The sequence below is a fragment of the Astyanax mexicanus genome, chromosome 18 (genome assembly GCF_023375975.1).
Source record: "Astyanax mexicanus isolate ESR-SI-001 chromosome 18, AstMex3_surface, whole genome shotgun sequence".
Classification (NCBI taxonomy): Eukaryota; Metazoa; Chordata; class Actinopteri; order Characiformes; family Acestrorhamphidae; genus Astyanax; species Astyanax mexicanus.
This window is the reverse complement of record NC_064425.1, coordinates 20,936,089-20,958,745: the sequence shown is the minus strand read 5'-3', so window position 1 is coordinate 20,958,745 and position 22,657 is coordinate 20,936,089. Positions and strand designations below refer to the sequence as shown.

Below are 22,657 nucleotides of genomic sequence, written 5' to 3'. Positions count from 1 at the left end.
TGACTGGGTATGAAAACTTTTCAATGTTTTCATGTCAATAAAGCCAAAGTACACTGACCAGGATTCTGTTTTTAAAAGTTGTAAACATGAAAATATCCAAGTGAATGAATATGAGGAGAGGTATAGCCAGATTAGTGGGCTTTATATGATTGATTTTTAAACTTGTAATATAAAAGAGAGTGTTTCAGATCGTCATCAACTAGTCAATGAAGATTCTGCACCAGAAAAAATGGTAAATGTACTCAAGCCACACTACAGTTGTTGACCACTAGATGGGGGCTTTTTCTAACCTACTGGTAATGTTCTGTGGTTTTTGGTTCCAGTTGATTAGTAGTCTATTTGTATACTGCACATTTGCCTTTATTTCAATACTATAAATTGTAATGTGGTTTATCTGATTTGCCTGGAACACTTTAAATATAGCTAAACATTCTGCAGTGATTTTTCCCAGTAATGTTCATATCCAGGAGTGAAAAAGGCAGGTAAATAATATAAAAAGGTTGTTAGCAAATTTTGAAGCTCTTTTTGCTATCAAACTAAATTCTATGTTTGAAGGATATTCCCACTGTGAAACAGCGTAATATAGTAATTTTCCTTCTGTTGGGAACAACTTGATGATTCTGACCCAGAAAGGTGTAGATCAGTTCAAACACCACTCTAGTTTACCACTAGATGGTGGCTTTTTCTAACCAATTGTTCCGTGTTTTTTGGTTTCAGATTATTAGTATCTCATTTGTATACATGTTTAACTTAATTGTAATATTATACTATAAATTCTCACATGGCTTAACTGATTTGCTTAAAACCTCTTTAAATATAAATATTCTGCAGTGATTTCCCTCAATAATGTTCATACTGAGGGAAAAAAAGAGCTAGCAAATGTTAATAGTTTTTAAAGGCAGGTAGTAAAATTAAGGCGGCTTTAACTTTAATAACTACATTCTTGTAAAAGTTATCAACCACAAGTTTGCTATAATTTTTACTAAGATGTATGAAAAAAGAATGTATATATAAAAATATATATATATTCTAAAATACATTGAAGGTGTGGTTATCTCCAATTACACCCTATGAAAAAGCACTGACTTTAAAGTGTGTCCAAGCTTTTTTATTGTAAGTTTCAATGTTTATTTGTCATTTGCACCTCCTGTCATATTATATATACAGCTCATTTATACATATATTTATTTGAAGAAAATGAGAAATGGTTGAAATAATAAAAAAAGATGCAGAGCGTTCAGACCTCAAATAATGCAAAGAAAACAAGTTCATATTCATACAGTTTTAAGAGCTCAATAACCCTGGTTTTTACACACTGCTTTTGGATAACTCAATCAGTTCAGCTTGGTTTGATGGCTTGTGATCATCCATCTTCCTCTTAATTATTATTTTTTATATATAAAATCACAGACTACTTAAATGTAAGTTTAATAAAAAAAACAACAACGTAGTTAATTAATCTTAATTGAGTCAGTATTTAATTATTTCCCTGCTAATCTCTGTAGCTACAATGATGCCACGCCTCTTTCTGTCCGGGTCATCTTTTTACTTCACTGGGCGGGGCGTGACGAGGGAAAACCAGCGTGCGCTCAGTTTATTTCACGCCCGTTTTTCGTATGGCCCCGCCCCCTTCAAGCTGTGAGCTCTGTGATTGGCCAGTAGTTCAGATTAATAAGATTAATAAGAAGTTGGCCGGGTTGTGAGTTGGAACTATTAGCCAATCGTGTCGCGGGGAGGGCGGGGCGACGAAGAGGGGGCGTGGTTTAAAAACGGGTGTGAAACAAAAAACAAATCACTTTTTTACGCTGCTTCCCACACAGCCAGTCTCGAGCCGAGCGAGCGAGCGCGCGCCCGTCCGCCGCCACAGCTTTCCCGGAGCGGAGAGGAGAGAGAGAGAGCGGGGCAGATACAGCACTGAGTTTAACAGAAACTTCAGAGAAGAGAGATGAGCCGCGGTGCTGCTCTCCTGATACTCCGTCAGTGAGCGGCGGCAGATGGCTCTGAGTAACCGGCAGCGCATCGCCTGATGAGGAGGATACTAACAACCCGAGAGCGAGTCTGAGAGAGAGTGAGAGAACCGACCGGAGGAGAACCAGCCTTTCTCCATCAGTTACTACTGCTGAACATGAGCGGAGGAGAGATCATCTGCCAGGGCTGGCTGAGGAAGTCTCCACCCGAGAAGAAACTCCGCCGATATGTAAGACAATAACGTGTTTAATTCTTCTTTAAAGAGCTTTTTAAAGAGTGTTCTTACTGTTTATCTGCTGTTTTCTTTCTGTCACTTTCTGTCACTGAGGCTGATGGTCAGTGGGCTGTTTGAGTGACAGGGATGCTGCAGGTTCGTTTAGTAGGTTTATAGCCATACACTCTCCAGTAAAAACATATAATAATAATAATAATAATAATAATAATAATAATAATAATAATACCCTACTGAAAGAAAATAGCAAAATAAAATAAAAAATCACAAATTAACAATAATAAAAAAAGAATTAAATAGTAATATAATTGATTATCGTCATATTTGTGTTGTTAATGCTGTCTAAATCATTTATTAAGTTTCACAATGTCAAAATCTAAATATAGACTATTTATTTTTTGTGATCAATTGTTTATTGGGCTTATATATGTATATGCAAACAACCAAGCAGTGGAAACTTAACAAATCATGAGGGAAAAAAGAACAATAAGAAAATTATATATTGTAAGGAGCAGCAAAACAACAACAAAAACAACAAAATTACATACAGACATACATTACGGACAGTTCTAATGAGATTGAGAAACCAGAACCTGTTTATACTGTTAGGTGGTTGTAACCCAAAACATAGCCTAATTATTGATTTGTTTAGCTGCAGTGAACCATATCACAAAATATTAGTTATATTATATCAGTTTGGATTATACATATACATCAGATAAAACTTCAGATAAAACTACAATGAAATTAATGTAAAATTAAATAATTTACAAAATTATGTAGTGTTCTCTCTCTTTAAAGAATGTCAGAATATAATGTATATTGAAACATCACATACGTTTTTATCATATCAAATCATATCACCATTATTTAAAAATTTTTCTATGTGATGTGTGATATGTATGTATTGATTATGAATGTATGATAAATTATATTATGTTGTATTCCTTTTGTTATCACCATATGAGTTTTCACAATATGTACATTGAAAGTGCTGAGATAATGCCTTGAATGACACCAAACTTAAACTGCATTACTTACGTGCAGCAACAAAGAAAGGTGCAGACTCACTGTGATCTTGTGTCATAAATAACTAGACCGGAGGCAGAGTGAGGCACAGCAAGGTAGAGTGAGTGCACAGTGAGTGCAGCCGAGCTAAGTGTTAGAAAAAAAAAAAAAAAATCATTTGAGTTGATTGCTCTCCACATCGATACCGGGATGTTAAATCATTAGAATATTTGTCTATATAGTTCACCATAATATTGATATAGAAATGTCTAGTCCTAGTTTCAACTGTTGATTAGTAGCTACCACCTTGAAATCTGATTCAGGATTAAATTTAAGTGATTGCAGGGATGAGTTTCTAAGATTGGTGGTGTTTTTTGTGTTTCGTTGGTTTTGTTTTTTGTGCCCTTTTGGTTTTATCAATAGCAGGTGCACTCTACAGCATCCTATGTTCTCTTCTTCCTCTTCCACCCGGTTCTAAAGTTCCTTATTTTAATCAACAGGAATGCACATGACTATCTAGCTAGCTAGTAGAGATGCGTTTTGTGTTACTGTATTATCTGGATTTAACCGCGTCATTGCTGGAGTGGTTTGCACAACAGGGTTTAACGATGCCATGGAGCCCACCGTCTGTCCCCCAGCTATAATTCTCTTTGGGACAGCTGGCCTTACAACTGTTCCTCTGTTGTAGAAGCAGGACCTGTAGTAAAGTAAAGCTGGGGGTAATGGTAAGGTGAAGTGCATGTAGACTGTTGAACATTCATCCTGCCATCCTGGTGTGTGGACATTGGGGACTGACTAGCTGAAGAACTTTGGTTAATGCTTTCCGGTTTCTGCCAGAGCAGATAATGTTTTTCCCTCTTGTTCTTTTTTTTTCTTGTCTTTTTTGTACAAAAGCAAGGAAAGGCCTGCAGCTCCCGCTCTCATAAATACAGCTGTCCAGTGTTTATCTACAGGGTTACGTTACAGAACCTTCTCCATCCTCCTGCCTAACTTTGCCATGATGTCATCCTTCCCCCTCTTTCTCTCTCTCTTTTTCTCATATTCTCTCTCTCTCTACTCTTCTATTTTTTGTCCTCTTTCTTGGTTTCACTGGGAAGAAGCCTGTATCTTCACGTCTTCACAGATACTAGGTCATTTCCTCATTGTCTTCCATATAAAGCTTCCTTGTCTAGTGCAGAGCCGCTCAGGAACTGCTCATGTCAAAACAAACAGACCAGCTGCAGTCAAGAGGAAAGCAAGTATTACAGCGCCATCGAGCTAAATGCCAGCACCGCCGGTCCCCCATCGCAGCCTCACAAAAGCCCCGGGACAGCGGAGGTGCAGCACACTCATAAAAATACAGGGCAGGATTCTCATCCACTTAGCACAAGACAACAGAGCAGAAAGCAGACATGGAGGCAGAGCCTGGCAACATCAACAGCACTAATCGTCCCATCTCAAAATTCCTTCCACTTAAATGGGCTTGGACGGCTCGAGGTGGACAATGCAGGCCATTTAGCAAACGGGATTGCTGTCATCTGACATTGCTGACATCCTAATGTAGGGAGATATTTTAAGCAGCTGTGGACTTCAGCATTCCACCACTGAGGTATTGGCAATCAGCTAGAGCTAGGACCCGTTAGACATGTTCATTCTACTGACTGTATAAAGAAAAGTAAAGGTTTTAGTATCATTCAGAATGTAGAAAGTCATCAGGAGATCTCTGGTTCGAATCCTGTTTGTGTAGCTTGCCATCAGCTGCCGGAGCCCTGAGAGAGCACAATTGGCCTTGCTTTCCCTGGGTGGGTAGATGGGGTGATTTTGATCAGCACAAAGCGTCTGTGAGCTAATGTATCTGAACCGAGTCACTGCGCTTTCTTCTAAGCACGCTGAGATGCTACTCAGTAATGCTGCATCAGCACACATGGCTGACTTCACATGTATCAGAGGAGGCATGTGCTAGTCTTCACCCTCCTGGTGTTGGTGCATTACTAGTGATAGGGGGAGTCCTAATGAGTGGGTTGGGTTATTGGCCATGTAAAGTGTGGAGAAAACGGGAAACAAATTCAATGAAATGTATGCAACTCTCCAACAATATCTGCATTTTTATAATTAAATACATTTCAATTCAGGTAGATGTAATTGCAGTTATTTTTGTATTGACTATGCATGCCCCAAAAGTATGTTCATAAAATGTAAGTGTAAAAATTAGAATCATAAAATCATAAAAATAGCACATTTAGCTTAATAACAAGTAACTTATCATCTGCATAACATCCTGCCTGTTTTTCTCACATACTGTACCTTGGATTTACATTTACTCAACATCATTTTGCGATGATTGCAAGGTCACAATGTAAAAAATCATACAAAAGCTGAGTATTTTTGGACCTGGTCTATTTCTGTTCATGTTGTCAAATCCACATCAGGCAATGGCTGGGAAACCCTTTCACACACGCATGCTGTAAGGTGTTATTTTATGGCTGTGTTTGAACAATGGCATGCATGTATTACAGCATAGACCATAGAACAACATCAATATATGTAGGCATTACCACCCACAGTGGACAGCATAATGCAGTAGAGGGCATCATGGCAAAATGGCAAATGTCATGGGACAAGATATTAGGATACTAGTTCCTATTCTATGACTTTCTTTTACTTTTACTAAAGTAACATGAAGAACCCCTTGTGTTATATCTGCATGCAGTGTGTGTGTTATGATTTAAAGCTTGTACATATTGCCCCATAAATACACACAGACTCATCCTAAACTACTGTCTCCCTCTGGCTGGTTTATTAGTACCCTCTGCATATATTTGACGTATTCGTTGAGTGCATTGTCATGCTTAATTTTGATCTGCTGGGTACGATCAATACAACCTCTACTGAGTCTAGAATCTGCTTGTTTTTTTGGCTTCAGCTGAAGAGATACTATTTCTCCAGGCTTTACCATCTCAAAAACTCCCATTTATCAGTCTAAAACATGCTTTTTCTGGCAGTACACTGTACGCAAATTAAGCCTACACGTCACATCACATTGTATTACATAAGGAATCACCTGAACTTTAGCCGTGCCATGCAAACAACATGCAAATCAGCAGCGCAACACTTTTGTCAGTTAGTGCCCTGTAGCAACCAGTTGAAAAAAAGAGGAATGTGCTGTCTTGAGCAGCAGGACTGTTTGCTAAAGGAACACTTCACTTAAACATGCTAACAGTGAGTGACAGCATAGCAGTTAGCATGACCTCACTTGGCTTTTTTGAGCATGGCTCGCATTCACAGCATTTATTATGCTATGCTGTGGTAGCATTTTTGGCTAAATCACAGGAGCTGTTGTGTATTTTGTATTTGTTTGAGTGTGTGTGCTAATGTGATGTATGCTTTGTGGTTGTGCAATGTGGTGGGGTAACTTTTTGATTGTGCTCAGAGTGGGAAATGTTGAGTGATAAGTGCAATCGTACCCCGCCTCTTTGTGTGCGTGTGTTTTTTTTTTTCCAGTATCAGCAGTGGAAACTTGAAAATAGATGACTAATCTTGTGGCATCCCATGCCATGGCATCAGAGGAATTTACTCATCAGCGATGGGTCTGGAATCATTTGTCAGAAGCATGTGGCCAGCAGCACCCCTACTATTTAGTGTATATGATTATTAGAACAATTATGAGGACAATATACTAGTAGTTTTGATGATTTCAATGAAAACCTATTTGCAGGAGTGTTGGTGTTTGTGCTAGTGCTAGTGCTTACGATTGCTATTATAGGTCACTTCCACATAATGAGATTTCTCCCTCCCATGACATACAGTATATGCATGACATCACATAGATGATGCATTTGTTTGCCTTTCTAGATACTATCAAAGTACACTGTGAACTTGTGACTATATTCCATGACTAACGTAGTCTCTAATATCATGCTACTGCCACGCATTAGTAATCATTATCATGCATTATCAAGCCAATTGTTCTTGGATGTACAGTATAAACAGTAAGTATTTGACTCACTTGGGATGAATTCAAAATACCTTTACGTATTTTGTATTCATCTGCTGCCATACAGCATTAGATTTGGTGCATGTTTTGTCGTTATAAAGTATGTAATGAAAAGGCAAAAACACATGGTATGTAGATAATGTTGTCACACTTAAAGGTTTTGATTCGATACATTAATAGTATGTGTATTTGGTTGGGGTGAAAACATGCTCAGATGTGGTTTAACAAGCCTGTTACCACCCTGTTACTTTGCTTCAGAGTAAAACTCTGAAGATGCTGATGCACCATGATGACCCACAGCTGCATAGCCTAGCCTTGCGTGTGTATATGGCTCAGTGTGTGATTAGCTAACTCAAAAACTGAAGAATTGTCTGACAGAAATAGCTTTTAGCCTAGCAACTGGATTTTCTGTGGTCGGCCGTTCTTTGACACCAGAATTTCCTCTGGGTCTGGAATCATGTCTTAGAGGCATGAGACCAGCAGTCTCACTTCCCCAGTTCCCCAGAAACCATCGCGCATCCTCAGGTTGTTCATCCTAACCCTGCTTTCGCCTTATGTTTGTCTTTTGTGGGTGTGTTCATTGCCGTTTGAGGCATCACATATGGGCATTTTTTAATGGTGTGGCGGATTAGCACTGAGGCTAATCTGGCAAGATATATATTTGACTATTTGCTACCATTTGCTTCCATACTTCAAATTGCCCGTGTATTTGTGCAAATAATTATCATATAATACAGGAAAGGAGGTTATTGATTAAGTACGGTGGGAATCAAAACTTCACAGAGCAGAAGAAGGGGGGCTCAGATCCTGATTTCCCGTATTATATAATACTAATAAAAAAAACATTCCTTTGCCTCTCCAAACTGAAATGTCACTAACCTCGCTGGAAGTGGCAGTTCTCCATGTAAATATCTAGAAAAATGGAATGTATAATTTACCTATTTAAAGAGAAGCTGGATGGGGTTATGCATTCTGAAAGATTTGTAACTGCCATTTTAGTGTCTCTGGTTAATTTTGATTTCTTGTAAATCTGTCTTAAAATTTAAGGAATACTGAAACTTGGTTGGGCTAGTGGGACGGCTCGAAGCAGGCTTTATTTTTAATCCAAAACTTGACAGGTATTTAATTCATTTGCATAAAGTTAAGAAAATCTCAACTGTGTTTGTTGCAGCCAAAAATCGTCCCCTCCAACAGGAAATGAATGGTCACCTGTCACTCTGTCACCTGCCAGTGTGAAAACAGGGTTAGAGTGGAGCGTCACCCAGTCAGCTAGTGTTAGCTTTAGCTTTTAGCCTTTCCAGCCTCACTTCCCCAGCTCTTCTGCAATCATCATGTGAACACCTGTAGCAGCGCATCCTCCAGTCAGCCTCCTCAGAGTTTACCTTGTCAATTAGTGTTAGCTTTTAGCCTTATTAGCATAGCTTCTGTATTCGCCTGATTAACCCACCATGTTTAATGTTGAAAAGCTTTAACAGACTTCTACTTAACAGTTTTAGAGTTTTGTAAACTGGCCTGTTTCACAGTTTTGTTTTACTTGAGTTGAATTTTGTTTTGGAAGAAGGAAACACAGGAGTGTTTGAGGTTCGTGGTTTGTTACTTCAGTGTACCAAACTCTCATTGTTCAGCCATGCCAAGGTAAATACAGTTTTCCCATTCTAGGGCCTCTTTAAACAGTATCTGTTGATTCCCTTCTCTTCGCTTAGAGGTTAACTCTGTGAAGCTGTGCCACGGACAGCGCTGCTGCCACACTGGCTATAATAAAACCAGGGATCGGAAGTGGAGAGACAGTGCTGGCATTTCCCACAACAACAGCTCTCCATTTCCTCTTCCTAACGCCATTGTCGCTTTACACCCTGCCCTGTCCAGTGAGAAAGCACTTATCATTTGGAGCTGTTGACCAGTGTGAATGTAAACCCTTAAAATGAGTGTAAACATCAATAGGTAAAATACTGTATATGATATAAATATTAAATGAAATTAATGTAATCTGTGCTATGTATTTATGTGTATGAACAACTGGATCATGGCTTCTTTTCTTAAAACCATACTTTGCTTCTTTTTTGTGGTTCTGAAAAGAAATCATCCAGTTTAATATCATTCACAAGATAACACCTCACATATACACGTATACAGGTGTGGGTGTTCCCAAGCCATACCCTGAGGTTACACTTTGTGATCATTGCACACACACACCGCTATCCTGTGGCATGTCAGCCTGAAACCGATGCACTTTAGATTGAGTGCCTTTGTTCAGGGAAGAATTAACTCATATATCATATCTGGATATGCTTTGAGGACTATAAAGAGGTTCTCAAATATCACAGTATTATTACAGTTCTTGTCATACTCCCGACATATCACCCCCCTAATACACACACATTTGTGTGTACATACTTGTACATACTACATATCATTTTTGAGCTGTTGTCTGACTGATCCGAACGTAAATCCTTAAAATAATTGTACGCGTCAATGTTTAAAATACTGTATATATATACAGCTCTGGAAAAAAATGAGATTGAAGCAAATTGAAAACCTCTGGAATATAATCAAGAGGAAGATGGATGATCACAAGCCATCAAACCAAGCTGAACTGTTAGAATGTTTGCACCAAGAGTGGCATACAATTATCCAAAAGCAGTGTGCAAGACTGGTGGAGCAGAACATGCCAAGATGGGTTATTCCACCAAAAATATTGATTTCTAAACTCCTAAAACTTGTTTTCTTTGCATTATTTAAGGTCTGAAAGCTCTGCATCTTTTATTATTATTATTAGTAGTAGTATTTCAGCCATTTCTCATGTTCTGCAAATAAATGCTCTAAATGACAATATTTTTATTTTGAAATTGGGAGAAATGTTGTCTATAGTTTATAGAATAAAACAACAATATACATTTTACATAAATATAAAACATTTTTTTACATAAACAAAAACTATAAATAGCAAAATCAGAGAAACTGATTCACAAACTGAAGTGGTCTCTTCGTTTTTTTCCAGAGCTGTATATTATATATGAATAACTGGAACATAGCTATTTCTAGTGTGTTACTAAAAGGCTATTAAAACCACTATTTCTGAAATAGTTTAAGAGCTTCTTTTTGTGGTTCTGAAAACGAATTATCCAGATCATCCAGTCTCAGCCGTTCCTGATGGGTCTCTGAGAGAAGCCTCTAATGCGTTTCCCTACTAGCAGGCGGTGAAAGTGTGTAACCTGAGTATCCAGCAGCAGCACTAGCATTAGCGGCTGCCGCCCACTCTCCTGGTTCTTCTACTGACATCACTTCACAAACACGTCTGTTTGCGTAATTCATCACAGCATTCCAGCCCGATCATATCGGGGCAAGGTGAACGTAGCCCATCTTCTCTCTGCTTTGAGTTATGTCCTTCTAGAGTGCTGAAACAGTGTATATATAGTAGGGGTGGGAATCGTTTACTATCTCACGATTCGATTCGATTCCGATTTTGGGGGCCACGATTCGATTCAAAATCGATTTTTGATTCAAAACGATTTGAATTATAAAAATTTCTGCTTCTGGCTTATGAATCTTATTGAAAAAAAAACCCTCCATAATATACACTGGTCCTGGAGCAGGTAATGTGTTACAAAAACAATAAAATGTGCAGGAATGTGGGTCCTCAGTGACAGAGGAATCACTGGGATATCACAATGACGTTAATGAACAATAAATAAATAATAAATAACACTGCTTTATTACCAGGCTACTAGCGGTGGTGTGTAGGTGACGCTGCTGGGCTGATGTGATGATAGCAGTGGAGCGCTAAAGTTCAGGAGCAGCTGCTGATTAACTAGTTAATTTAAGGTCGTTGTATTTCTTCAGAAAGGGGGCAGGAGGTGGAGAAATTAATTCATATGGTCCATTCCTTAATTCCTCTGTGATGAGGAGCTGAAATTAGCTCTGATTAGCTTATTGTATTTTTCCGTTCCACCTTAAATGCTGCAGCCCGCTGCCACCTGTAGCGTTATTTAAGGTGGAACTGGAAAGTTAGCTAGTTAGCTAGCTAACAGTTACTGAAACTAACTACTAGCGATCTTTTTTATGCTTGTTATGAAGCATTCTGCCATAAAACATTGAAACTACACGTTAATCTAATGTAATATAGTGCTTGTTCTGCCATCTTACCGGTGATTCTCAAACACCTACGCTCTGTGTGTGTCTGGAAGATCTCTGTTTGAAAGGACAAGCGCTATCCCCAGGGTTGCCAGGTCCAACAAAAATACCCAGCCCAAAATCAGTCTAAAACCCGCCCCTCAGAATCGATTTTGGGACATTTTAAATCGATTCTGAATCGTAGTAAATGAGAATCAAGATTCTTATGTGAATCGATTTTTTGGCACACCTCTAATATATAGCATTAATATACAGCTATGTGTGTGTGTGTGTGTGTGTGTGTGTGTGTGTGTGTGTGTGTGGTATTGTAATGTACTGCCTCGCTGGGGTGAGAGTGCAGTGGAAGTAGGAACTAGCATCATGTCCCATGACTTTTGCCATGTCCTATAAAATTTAAAGAACACTATACTGACCTGGAATATGGAATATGTGAGTGTGGAGCCTTCTGTATTGAATGTAAATATATTTTCTACCTGAATCTCTTGTGTGTAAGCAAGGACAATTCGAACCAGATGTTGCCGGTCACAATCATCATTGCTTTCCACTGTGCTGTCCACTGTGCGTGGTAATGCCTTCTATGACTTATTCAGACTTTCAGATCGAAGAATCAGGCCTTGGCCCTTGTTGGACCTCCAATAACTCGACCACGTGAACACGCTGACCAGTGTTTAACCTCACTCACAAGATAACACCTCAAAACTTATAGAGGTGGTAACTCTTCGTAATCGTTATTGTTTACATACTGCTATTCTGTGGCATGTTAGTTTTTGCGTGCTTTGTTCAGGGAAGAATTAAAACACAATACAAACTTCGGTAACACTTTCTATGAATGTCATCTCTATAAGACTCTATACACATACTCATAGCACATTATAATGCATTAATAAGGCATTTTAAACATGGCTATACATATTTATAAAAATGGATAATCCATCATAGCCTTGTTTATTATGCATCATAAATTGTCATCATAATGCATTAATAGCTGTGTTTATAACGTCATACGTCAATACCAAGAAACTCAGCTTGCAGAATTTGCAGAAAATGCATTAGGACTTAAAAAGCTTATAACACTTTCTCAATAATACTCTTAATTTTTTTAACCGCTCATTAATTACACTTGTCTTAAATATATTATTAGTTATAGTCCATTATAATGTATTATAACAGGTCTTCCAAAGTGCGTTTCAAGTAAAGTGACATACTTTTCATTGTGGGACTAGATTATTAATGATAGATATATGCTATTTTAACGTACATATTATAAGCACTGCTTATAATGTATTTTGATCACAAGTCATAATGCTTAATAAACATGGCTAAAACAGGTTATGCATTTTTATAAATATTTATAGCCATGTTTTATGAATGTAGTTATAGAGTCTAATAAAGATGACATTCGTAGAAAGTGTTTTGTAGAAACTTCTATAATTATTATGTTTTGTGGACCATAAAGAATATATTATTATACAATATTATTATAATTCTTGTCATATCACCCCTCCACACCCTTGTGTGTACATACTTGTGTCTGGGTGGGGGTCAGCGAGTTTCTACAGCGAGCAGAAGCAACAGGGCTGTCCGTGGCAGCTGCCGCCTGCGCTCTTGTTTTGCTGAGGGTCGCTGGGAAGGTCTTACCCCTGGAGGTCAGCAGCGAACACCTCCCAGTTCCTGCTTTGACAGACAACATTGCGCTAACACAGACGTTTTCCTTGTTCTGCTACATCAGAGAAGCCGAGGACTTGCTGTGGTTATTACTGTTAAAAAAAAAAAAGGCACTTTGATTCTTTTTTCATGCATCACTTGTGAGCACACTTCAGTGGTCAACAGTTTGGTTTCTGTGGTTTGTAAGCATTTAAAGTGCGTAGATGATGTGGCACCATTGACACAGTACAATGAGTTAGCTCTATTGGCTGAATTTTTAAAAATGTGAATTTTATTAGATAAATATCAGTTTACGTTTAACCTGTTTTATTTATTACGCCGTAAGGAAATGAGCATCCTCAGCTGGGCCTGTGACCTGACACAGTTTCTCCCTGACCCCACTCCAACCAGGATGTGACAGCAGACATGTTTGATCTTTATATAGCACGCAGCCCGTCCTTCAGCGCGTCCTTGCGGCCGTACCTGTTTGTGCGGCTGGCCGAAGCTGAACTGCAGCGGTAGCAGGCTCCAGACTTCCTCTGGATGGTACCTACAGGAAACACTGCAGCGCAGAGCTTTCAGAGGGAGGGAAACGAGAGAAAACGTACCCGGGGTTCCGAGCAGACGCAGAGTTTAATTCTCGCTGTTTGTTCGTTTGCTTTGTTCCAGCTCTGAATGGAGCAGACAGCTTTTAATTGTAGGAAATGAGCTCCTCATTGATGGCCGCTCTCGTGATTCGGAACAGAAAGCTAGCTGTGGCCTGGTTTGATCTCCTGTCATCACATTCACATTAAGAGGGCGGAAACTTGTCACGAAGAAGGAGCGTCCGATCATAATTAAAAATGCTAATTTGAAAGCTCATTCATCTTTTTGTCCCAGGGTCATTATCCGAATAATCACTTTTTATATTCACTTTTTATTTTCTATTACGCATGCATCCACTCTGTCATGCCAAGCTGCAGAACATAAGCCTGTCAAGATTACAGTTTTTGCGAACAATATATTGTCCCAGAAATTATTGCGATAAACAATATTTTTGCCATTTTAAGACCATTAAACGGCACTAATATAAATGATAACATAATAGGAATTAAAGGACTAGCACCCTTTTAATTACAATAAACTTTCCATTTCTGTTCACGGACCTAATTTTGGAACCCGGAAAGCTCCCAGCTTGAACCAAAGTAGGTTATAGTCATAAATAATATACATAAATATACACCATGATGTGTAGCCCTGGTCTGTCCCAGCTGGCCCACGTTGGACAAGCATAAAGACCTCGAGTTGCAGAAATGTTTCATTGTTTATGGTGAACATTTTGAGTTTCTAAAATATTTTAGAAAAATACCACGACAGGGTGGACAGCTTAAGCTTTACCTCAGCTAAGAATAAAGATGATATGAGAAATATTAAATGAATTTTTATGGAGGTTGAGATGTCATTGATGACTTTCTTAAAGGGGCGTTCATATCAAGAGAAAGCAGGATGGGCATTGAATGTTATAAATACATCTTAAATATTTTTATGAAAACAGATAAATGTATAACTTAAATGCCAAAATTATTTAAAAATGTCTTCAAAAGTGTAGGAAAATACATACAGTACCAGTCAAAGTTTGCACATTTGGACAGAATGCTCATTAATATTTGTTCTTTATTTGTATTGTATATTGTAAAGAAAAAAAGAAAAAAACAAACCAATATGGTTTGGAACAAGGTGGAGCACCTCTTGAACTCCTTGTATCTCATGAAGCAGACTGATAGAATTATACCAAGTGTGGGCAAAGTTGGCATCGAAACAAAAGGTGCTACATTGAAGAATATTTTGGTTTGTTTAACACTTTTTTTTATTTACTTCATAACTGCATACATGTTTCTTAGTAGTTCTGATGTCTTTCATATTAATCTACAATGTAAAAAATAATACAAATAAAGAAAAAAAGCAGATATCAAAGAAAACTGTATAAAATGTTAAAAACATATTTTAAAGTGAATGTTAACATTTCTCTATATTTGCAATAATGTATTTTTCTTTTCAGAATAAATCTTAAAACATGTATTGTTACAAAATACAGTGTTTGTATGGCATGTAAACAACTACACTATAATCATGTTATATTAATATCGAGCCACCATCAGTTTGAATGTAGAAGCAGGTTGTTATGGCACAGTACAGACAAAACTGGCACAGTATTGCTTTGAGCTGTCCTAGTGCTTTTTTTAGAGGCTAATTTACAACTGGGTGGCATTCATTTAACACATGGGAAGGTCTCCAGAGAATGCCGTCTCCAAATTTGTGAGGTATGCTGACTTATTATGGAGCGATTGAGCTAAATTAAGAGCACTAGGTATTTTATTATTACGCTCACAGATTCGGAGCAAATTGACACAAACCAATATTTGTTCCACGCCGGCGCTATAAATGGCAGGCGGAAAATTTGATCATGCCAGAGCAGATGGGTATTCGGTGGACGTTTCACTACGTCGAGCTCATGACACTCATCTAAATTAGGTCACGACCTCGCATGGCCTTCGCTCTTTGCACACTATATCAAAATCTATCAGTTACATGGTGGAAGCTGGGCAGGAGACTGGAAGGAATGCGTGCGAGAACTGGCCCTCAAGAGCTTCCATTCTTTTTTACACTTTTAACAGAAATATTTCTTTGAAGATTGATGATCTTCAAAGACTAGCATTTCTTTTTCTCAGATATGGGATCACTCCGAATTCACAGTAAGGGTGCACGATGACGTCACACCACCCTGACCGCTTTTATACAACCCTTAGACGGCTAAACAAATATCACATTGAAGCATGGGTCTCGAGATCTGAGCTCATGCTTCAATGGCTGTCTGTGTCGTAAAAGTGATCCAGTAAAAATTACTTGGAAATGCTTATGTGGAAAGTTCAGGATATTTTACAGGTCGTACCTGAAAAATATTTCATCCTTCAGTAGATTTAACAGTCCTATACTCACTGAACTTCCTGGGAGCAGTGTGATTTTTTTAATGGAAAATGCAGTAGCATATTGTTTTGGAAAATCTCTGTTTGAGCTTGAAATGCATTTAAATAAATCTGCCCCTAACCCTTATGCGCATACTTTGGGTTGTTGGCAACATGAAACATTTTATCAGATAAGAGACAAGCGATAAGGGCCCTATTTTAGCGATCTATAGACAAGCCACCAACCATGTGCTGCACAACTTGATTTGAGGCATGTCAGTTTGTCTTTGCTATCATAACGACAGGAAAAAGTACACCTTGCTCGGCTCGAAATGCGCAAAAGACATGTACTAATTTTCTTAATTAATTATGGATGTGTTTTTGGCATAACATGTAAAAAACAATCAGTGTGTTAGTGACTTAGCCATTTGGATGTGTCCACTGTGTCACAGCAGAGGAAACTGACTTGCTTGCGTATGCATTGAAGGTGACCACCATTGCATTATATCAAAATGTCATGATGAACAGTAGAAATGCTCTTAAGTGGACTTGGACTGAAGGTTTATTTCCTCATATAATTTTAACATTTCAGAAATACAGTGTTTGTTCAGGACAGCGATGATGTATCAGTGCTGTCTTCAGTGTTGGACAAAAACCCATATTTTAAAGATACATGGGTTTTGTTGTGACATATTCCTCTCAAAATGAAAACTTTACAGGAGAAGAAAAAAACCTACTGAAACTTTAGTGAAAGTACATTTTTGGAGCATTTTAATTGATCCAATAATCATGAAATGTTTAACAAATGTAAAGAATATCTGCCAGATTCAAATTATGTCAAAAAGCCAAAAGTGGGAAAAGTGGAGATTTTTATCTGACAGCAATGATCTATTGTTGTGTAAACCAGTATTATTATGTTTTTTAAAGGTAAAATCAACTTTTTCTTGTTCTTTGTGGAATACTATAGGTCTCTCTGAGTTGTATATGCATGCTGAATATGAAACTGTTTCTCAGCCTTCATTTTCTGCAGTAGCTAGTAAAAGAAAATCCTCAGAAATACAAGTTGATCAGAGAGATGTTACACTAGGGAGGAACGGTTTTACAAGGCAGCTTAACTTGGTAGAACACCAGTCAAAGCGGGCGCCGTTACGTCGGATTTTACGGCATTGATAAAATTTCTGTCTGACGTTAGGTGAAGTTTAGGGGTTAACGTTATCTAGCACTCAGTGCTATACCTTTATAACTAAGTCTGTATCTCTGAAAACATTTTGTCCTTTGTTGAGTTTTAGAGCTGTAAAATTGACAGTGGGGCGGAAGGCAGGTAGGCATTCTCTGCCGCAGTGCTGTTACCCAATCAGAGGCAAAATGTTTGAATGTATGAATGTTCATGAGCAAGAGCCAAAACCTGTCTTTCTTTAAAGACCTCTTATTTAGTGATCTAAAGCAAGGCTATACAGAAACTCCGGAGCACTTATTTATTTATTTTTTTTTTTTTTAAAACAGCTCACATGTGATTCATTCATACTAGAGATCACAACTAGAGATTTAAAGACCTTTAAAAACAATATTAATAATATGCTGAATGTATCAATTTAGTGTTAAAATACTTCAGTATTTTAGTAGTCATTAAATACCACTATTAATATATATTTCTTTTATAATATTACGAGGCACCACAACACAGTGAATTAACCGGTTAATCTGGGAGGTGCCGTGTTTCTCCTAAAGAACATGCATATTATTGAGGGCGACTCACAGAAGATTTGTTGGCCTGTTTTGACAGCCGAGGGCTCTATTACAGGTGATGTCATCTTGAGCCTATTATATGGTATTGGACAAGCCCAGATGTGTGCTTGTGTCAGTGTGTGTGTGTGTGTGTGTGTGTGCGAGTGTGTGGTCAGGCGCATGCGTGTCAGTACGTGCGCAGCAGATGACTGAGGTCACATGGTAGACAGATTGTTAAGCAGGAGGGCCTTGCTTGATTAAAAGTGCTTCATGCTGCTTCTTCATGACGAGAGGCAGAGTCGCCTTGGCTTAGCTCCATCTCTCCCCGAGCCCCACGTCCAAGACAAAGCCCCATCTTCCTGCAGGCACTTATCTCAGGCCCGTGTGAATTACCGTTTCTAGCAAATGACTTCAGCCCGACCGCAGCTTTAAAAGGGTGTGAACAATCTGGGGAAAGGTTTGCGTTTAAGTGGCGTCAGTAGAACCATGAGAAGTTGCTCAGTAATGCAGCAAAACAGATTAAGATCAAGAACATTAAACCACACGTATAAATACATATTTTCTAACTCTATAAAGACCAGACTTGGACCGGTGTTGTTGTTGTTGTCATGAATAATTCTCACTGAGCTTGTAATGATCTGTCACATTAAGCTGTTGTTTCTCCATCGCAAGGCCGTGTTGTCTGTGTGTGAGGTAAGGCTGTGTTTGTGGAGGATTGGATTTGTATATTTAAGAATTAGACAATTGTATTGTATTAAAGTAATTCAGGGACATTGCACAATGGTTAAATCTTAATGTGTGCACGTGTCAAAAGCAAGTGTAAGCACAGCAGAATAAAATTGGGCTGGACAATATGGCCATACTATACATACTATACATATTTTACACAAGTTAGCACAAGTTAAACATGTTCATTAGGTTATTTGCACAAAATCACTCTCATAAAAAGATATCTCACAAGCTCTATACTAAGTCAGTTTCAGTCTCTTTCAGAATGCGCCGTTTAAGGGCTCTATCACTGTTATGCCATGCCATGTATATACTGAGTAGGTAAAGATGCCTCCTTCAGATGAAGTCTGCTGGATAATCCTTCTCAACCAAAATTAGCGAAATCGCATTTCTTCCACGGATCTAGTGGGTGGGGCTCTGGTGAGAGTTAATGCCGGAATGGTTATATACATGTTTTCTTATTGTGCTGTGTCACAAAAAGGGTGCATCCAAGAGACCCAAGTGGAAATACAGAAAAAAGCATGGAAAAAGTGAGTTTTGTTGATATGTCCTCTTTAAAATAAAATCAAGATATTTCAGGGCATTTTTACTTTAGGAATATACTTCATTATATGGTAAAACTTCATATTATAATTTAAAAAAAAAATAATTTGTAGAATATACTATTGCAACAATATGCAACAATGTTAAAAATGTATAAATTAGTAGAAACAAAATAATTTTGGTCTAGTTTAGACCAACTAATTAATTTTAAGAGTAATTTACCAAGACTCTTGACTTTTGTGTAATAATGTAAAAATCAGGTAGCAAAAATAATGATGTAATTATCAATCAGTCAATTGTATTTGTGTCATAATGTTGACACAAGTAGACAGTGGAAGCAGACAAAAAATGTCTTAAATATATTACAATACATAAGTGCATTATTCATAAAAAATAATCCAAATAATCTCCTGTTATTTTATTTGAAGATTAACAATTTATAAACTAATAAAAAATCTATACAGAATTATTGATTATTGGGGTCAGTGACAGTAAAAACTGTTTATTTTTTTGCATTTGGGCTCTAGAATGACTTGCCGTAGTGTATGCAAAGTAGGGATGATTACACTCCATATAGAAAATGATTCAAATCTGTGTTCTCAGTGAAGCTGCAGTTACTTGTTGCAATTTGCATAATAATGCATCTTTTATCTCCTACTGGTCTCATACAGTAAGAACACTGTAGATTGCAGTTTGATGGGATACAATTGCACATACTTTCTACCAGATCTTTTCAAGTCTACATGATGACATATAGCCACTGAGCTTTTAGCCATTGTTCATTCATGCGCTGTTGCTTATTCGTTGTTTCTTTTGAAATCCGCGTTATTAAAAAAAAAAAGATTTTGCTTTTATTAGAGTATCTGGCTCTACTGTCATGGGAAGGATTTCTACTATCCGAAATCCACACCTCATCCCTAAAGTATTAAATGGAACAGCACCATCATTCCAGAGAACACAGTTCCACTGCTCCACAGCTCAGTGCTGGGTGACTATATACTGCTTTACTAGCCCACACTTAGGACGTTGGCATGGTACTAAGAGTAGGTTCATGTTTATCTGCTCCACATACAGCTCTGGAAAAAAAATTGAGACCACTTAAAAATGAGGAGTTAATTTGATTTTACCAAATTGAAATCCTCTGGAATATCATTTGAACTGCACCAGGAGTGGCATAAAGTTATCCAAAAGCAGTGTGTAAGAACATGCCAAGATGCATGAAAACTGTAATTAAAAAAAAGTCAGGGTTATTATTTGATGTCTGAAAGCTCTGCATCTTTTTTGTTATTTCAGCCATTTGTAATTTTTTGCGAATAAATGCTCTAAATGACAATATTTTTATTTGGAATTTGGGAGAAATGTTGTAGTGTATGTGTCAGCAACAGAGGCAACCTACAGTTGCTTAAATGTTGACAAAATTGTATATTTAAGTTTAACCTACAGTACCAGTCAAAAGTGTAGACACACAACTTTTCATTAAATGTTTTTCTTTATTTCTTTATTAAATGCATTCTCTATAGTGTAGACTCCCATTAAAGATAGGAAAACAGTTATGGGACACATAGAATTGGAATTCTATATATGTAATTACATAGTAAACAAAAAAAGTGTTTGGGCTCTACAATCTCCCGACCTAAACCCAACTGAGATGGTGATTTGAGGCGATTTGGAATGAGCTGGAGCTTCACAGCATAAAGAAAAGACATTAGCTATTGTTCAGCACCTCCAGGAACTCCTTCAATACGCTGAGAAAACTATTCCAGGTGACTCTCCCTCATAAAGACATTGAAAAAAATATCAAGTGTGTGCATTTTTTGTTTTCAAAATAATTCTGAATATATTCCTGTATAATTTAATGTATGCAGTATTAAATTTACAAAGTTAAAAAATCATTAAAGGAGAGGAGGTGTGTCCAAACTTTTGAATGGTACTGTATGTGACATTTATTAAACTTGAATTATTTAATTGTGTGATTGATAAGTATAACTTTTAACAGTGTTATTTTTGTGAGATCTTGTGAGGTGGTGAAATTTCCTGCTGAATTTTTAGACCAGATTTTTTTTTTTTTATATGAAACTTAATGTATTTTTTTTCCACAGCATGTATTTCAACACCTTACAGGTTCTCACAAAAAAGCATTGTTGAAATCCAAATGGATGAATTTATATTAATATGGCATACATTTAAAATTTTGATTCAAATACTTATGTCAGCTTTTAAGCTTAATACAACTTATGTAAGTAAGTATGTAATTAGCTAAATGCATTAATTAAACGGGCTGTCCACAAACAATAGGACACATAATCTAGTTCCAGAATCACCCACATGTTGAAATGCAGGTGCCTGGTGAAAAGTCCAGGAGCAGGCGTTCTGAACGCACTCATGCGTTTGTCATCAGCGGGAGATCCTGCTGAACTTTGTGTTTGTAAATCCTCTCCATGTGTGAAGGAGTGAGTGAACATAGACACCAGATGGAGGGAGGCCTGAAGAAAAAAAGGGGGGATTTGTGGTTCAGAATGTTATGAACACATTTTCTGGGTAATTGAATAACTCAGCACGTCAGACTTACGAAGAGAAAGCACGTGAGTGTGTTTGTGAGCACGGCTCCTACGCAGCTGGTAGACCCGTAATGTTGTTACATAAAGTGGCGTGTTGTAACCGTGCTGTTTGAGTATGCGGAACATGAGGGTCTGTTACGACTGTTAAAAATGTCATAATCCACAGTTCAACGGTTCACGTACGACTGACTGTGTAGCTTTTAAAAGCATGAGGTTGCATGATAATCAAGCGTTACGTTAAACATTCTTAAACATTCTTGTTTAATGAAATGTGCACCAGAGTAGGGGGTGGTCGATATGGCTCTTAAATAATATCACGATATTTCACGTTATTTTCACGATAACGATACTTTTGGCGATATGACAAAACACTGAATTAGAAGAATTTTATTATTGCATGCAATATGATATGGCTAACTGAGATATTTAAAAAAAATTATTTTATCAGATTTGTAACAGTAATCAATGATACAGAATGTCATGATACTAGTAATGCACTCCAAATATCTCCATATATGCAGGATTAACGTAAAATAAATGATATTGGACAGATATAATCTCTCTCTATAGTCTGTAGTAGATTTATAATAGGAAATGAGAACAGTGTGAATTTTTCTTTTGCTGAAAATGGCAAAAAAGTAGTACTCTGATGCAATAATTAGGGGTGGTGATATGGCACGATATTGCAGGGTATAATATCGTTCACAATATTCAAATTTTTTGGCGACATTATCACATACGATACAAACTGGCACACCCATAAACAAGAGGCACCATTAATCCTCCTAATATCATTATTATTTTTTCATGTTGGATACACAGATTGCGTAGTTAAAATCATGTTGGATCATTGATTCTGGTAAAATCTAGTAATAAATATTATAAATCTAATATATAAAATGCCAATGCCATTTCATTTGTTATCCATTAAAATAGAAAAAGCCTCTTTGTTCAGCTAGTCTAAAAAAAAAAAAACAATGTTAAATTAGCATTTAGCAGTAACTAGGGGTGTGCCATATTGAACTGTACACAATAATATCGCCAACATTTTTGAATATCATGAACGATATTATACCCTGAAATATCGTGCCATATCACCCACCCCTAATTATCACAACAGGGTACTACTTTTTGCTGTTTTTAGCAAAATTCACATTATATATCTACTAGAGACTACTAGAGATTATATCTGTCCAGTATCATT

At 37.4% G+C, this 22,657-nt stretch overlaps 1 protein-coding gene across 1 annotated transcript in view; it reads left to right on the top strand.

Moving 5' to 3' along the window:
• Nucleotides 1-1,810: 1,810 nt before the first annotated feature.
• gab2 (GRB2-associated binding protein 2) overlaps nt 1,811-22,657 on the top strand; it is an 84,323-nt gene continuing 63,476 nt past the window's right edge. Inside the window, exon 1 of the mRNA XM_007236775.4 lies at nt 1,811-2,197. Coding sequence (XP_007236837.2) covers nt 2,126-2,197 — 72 coding nt within the window. The 5' untranslated portion in view covers nt 1,811-2,125. The remainder of the gene's footprint in view (nt 2,198-22,657) is intronic.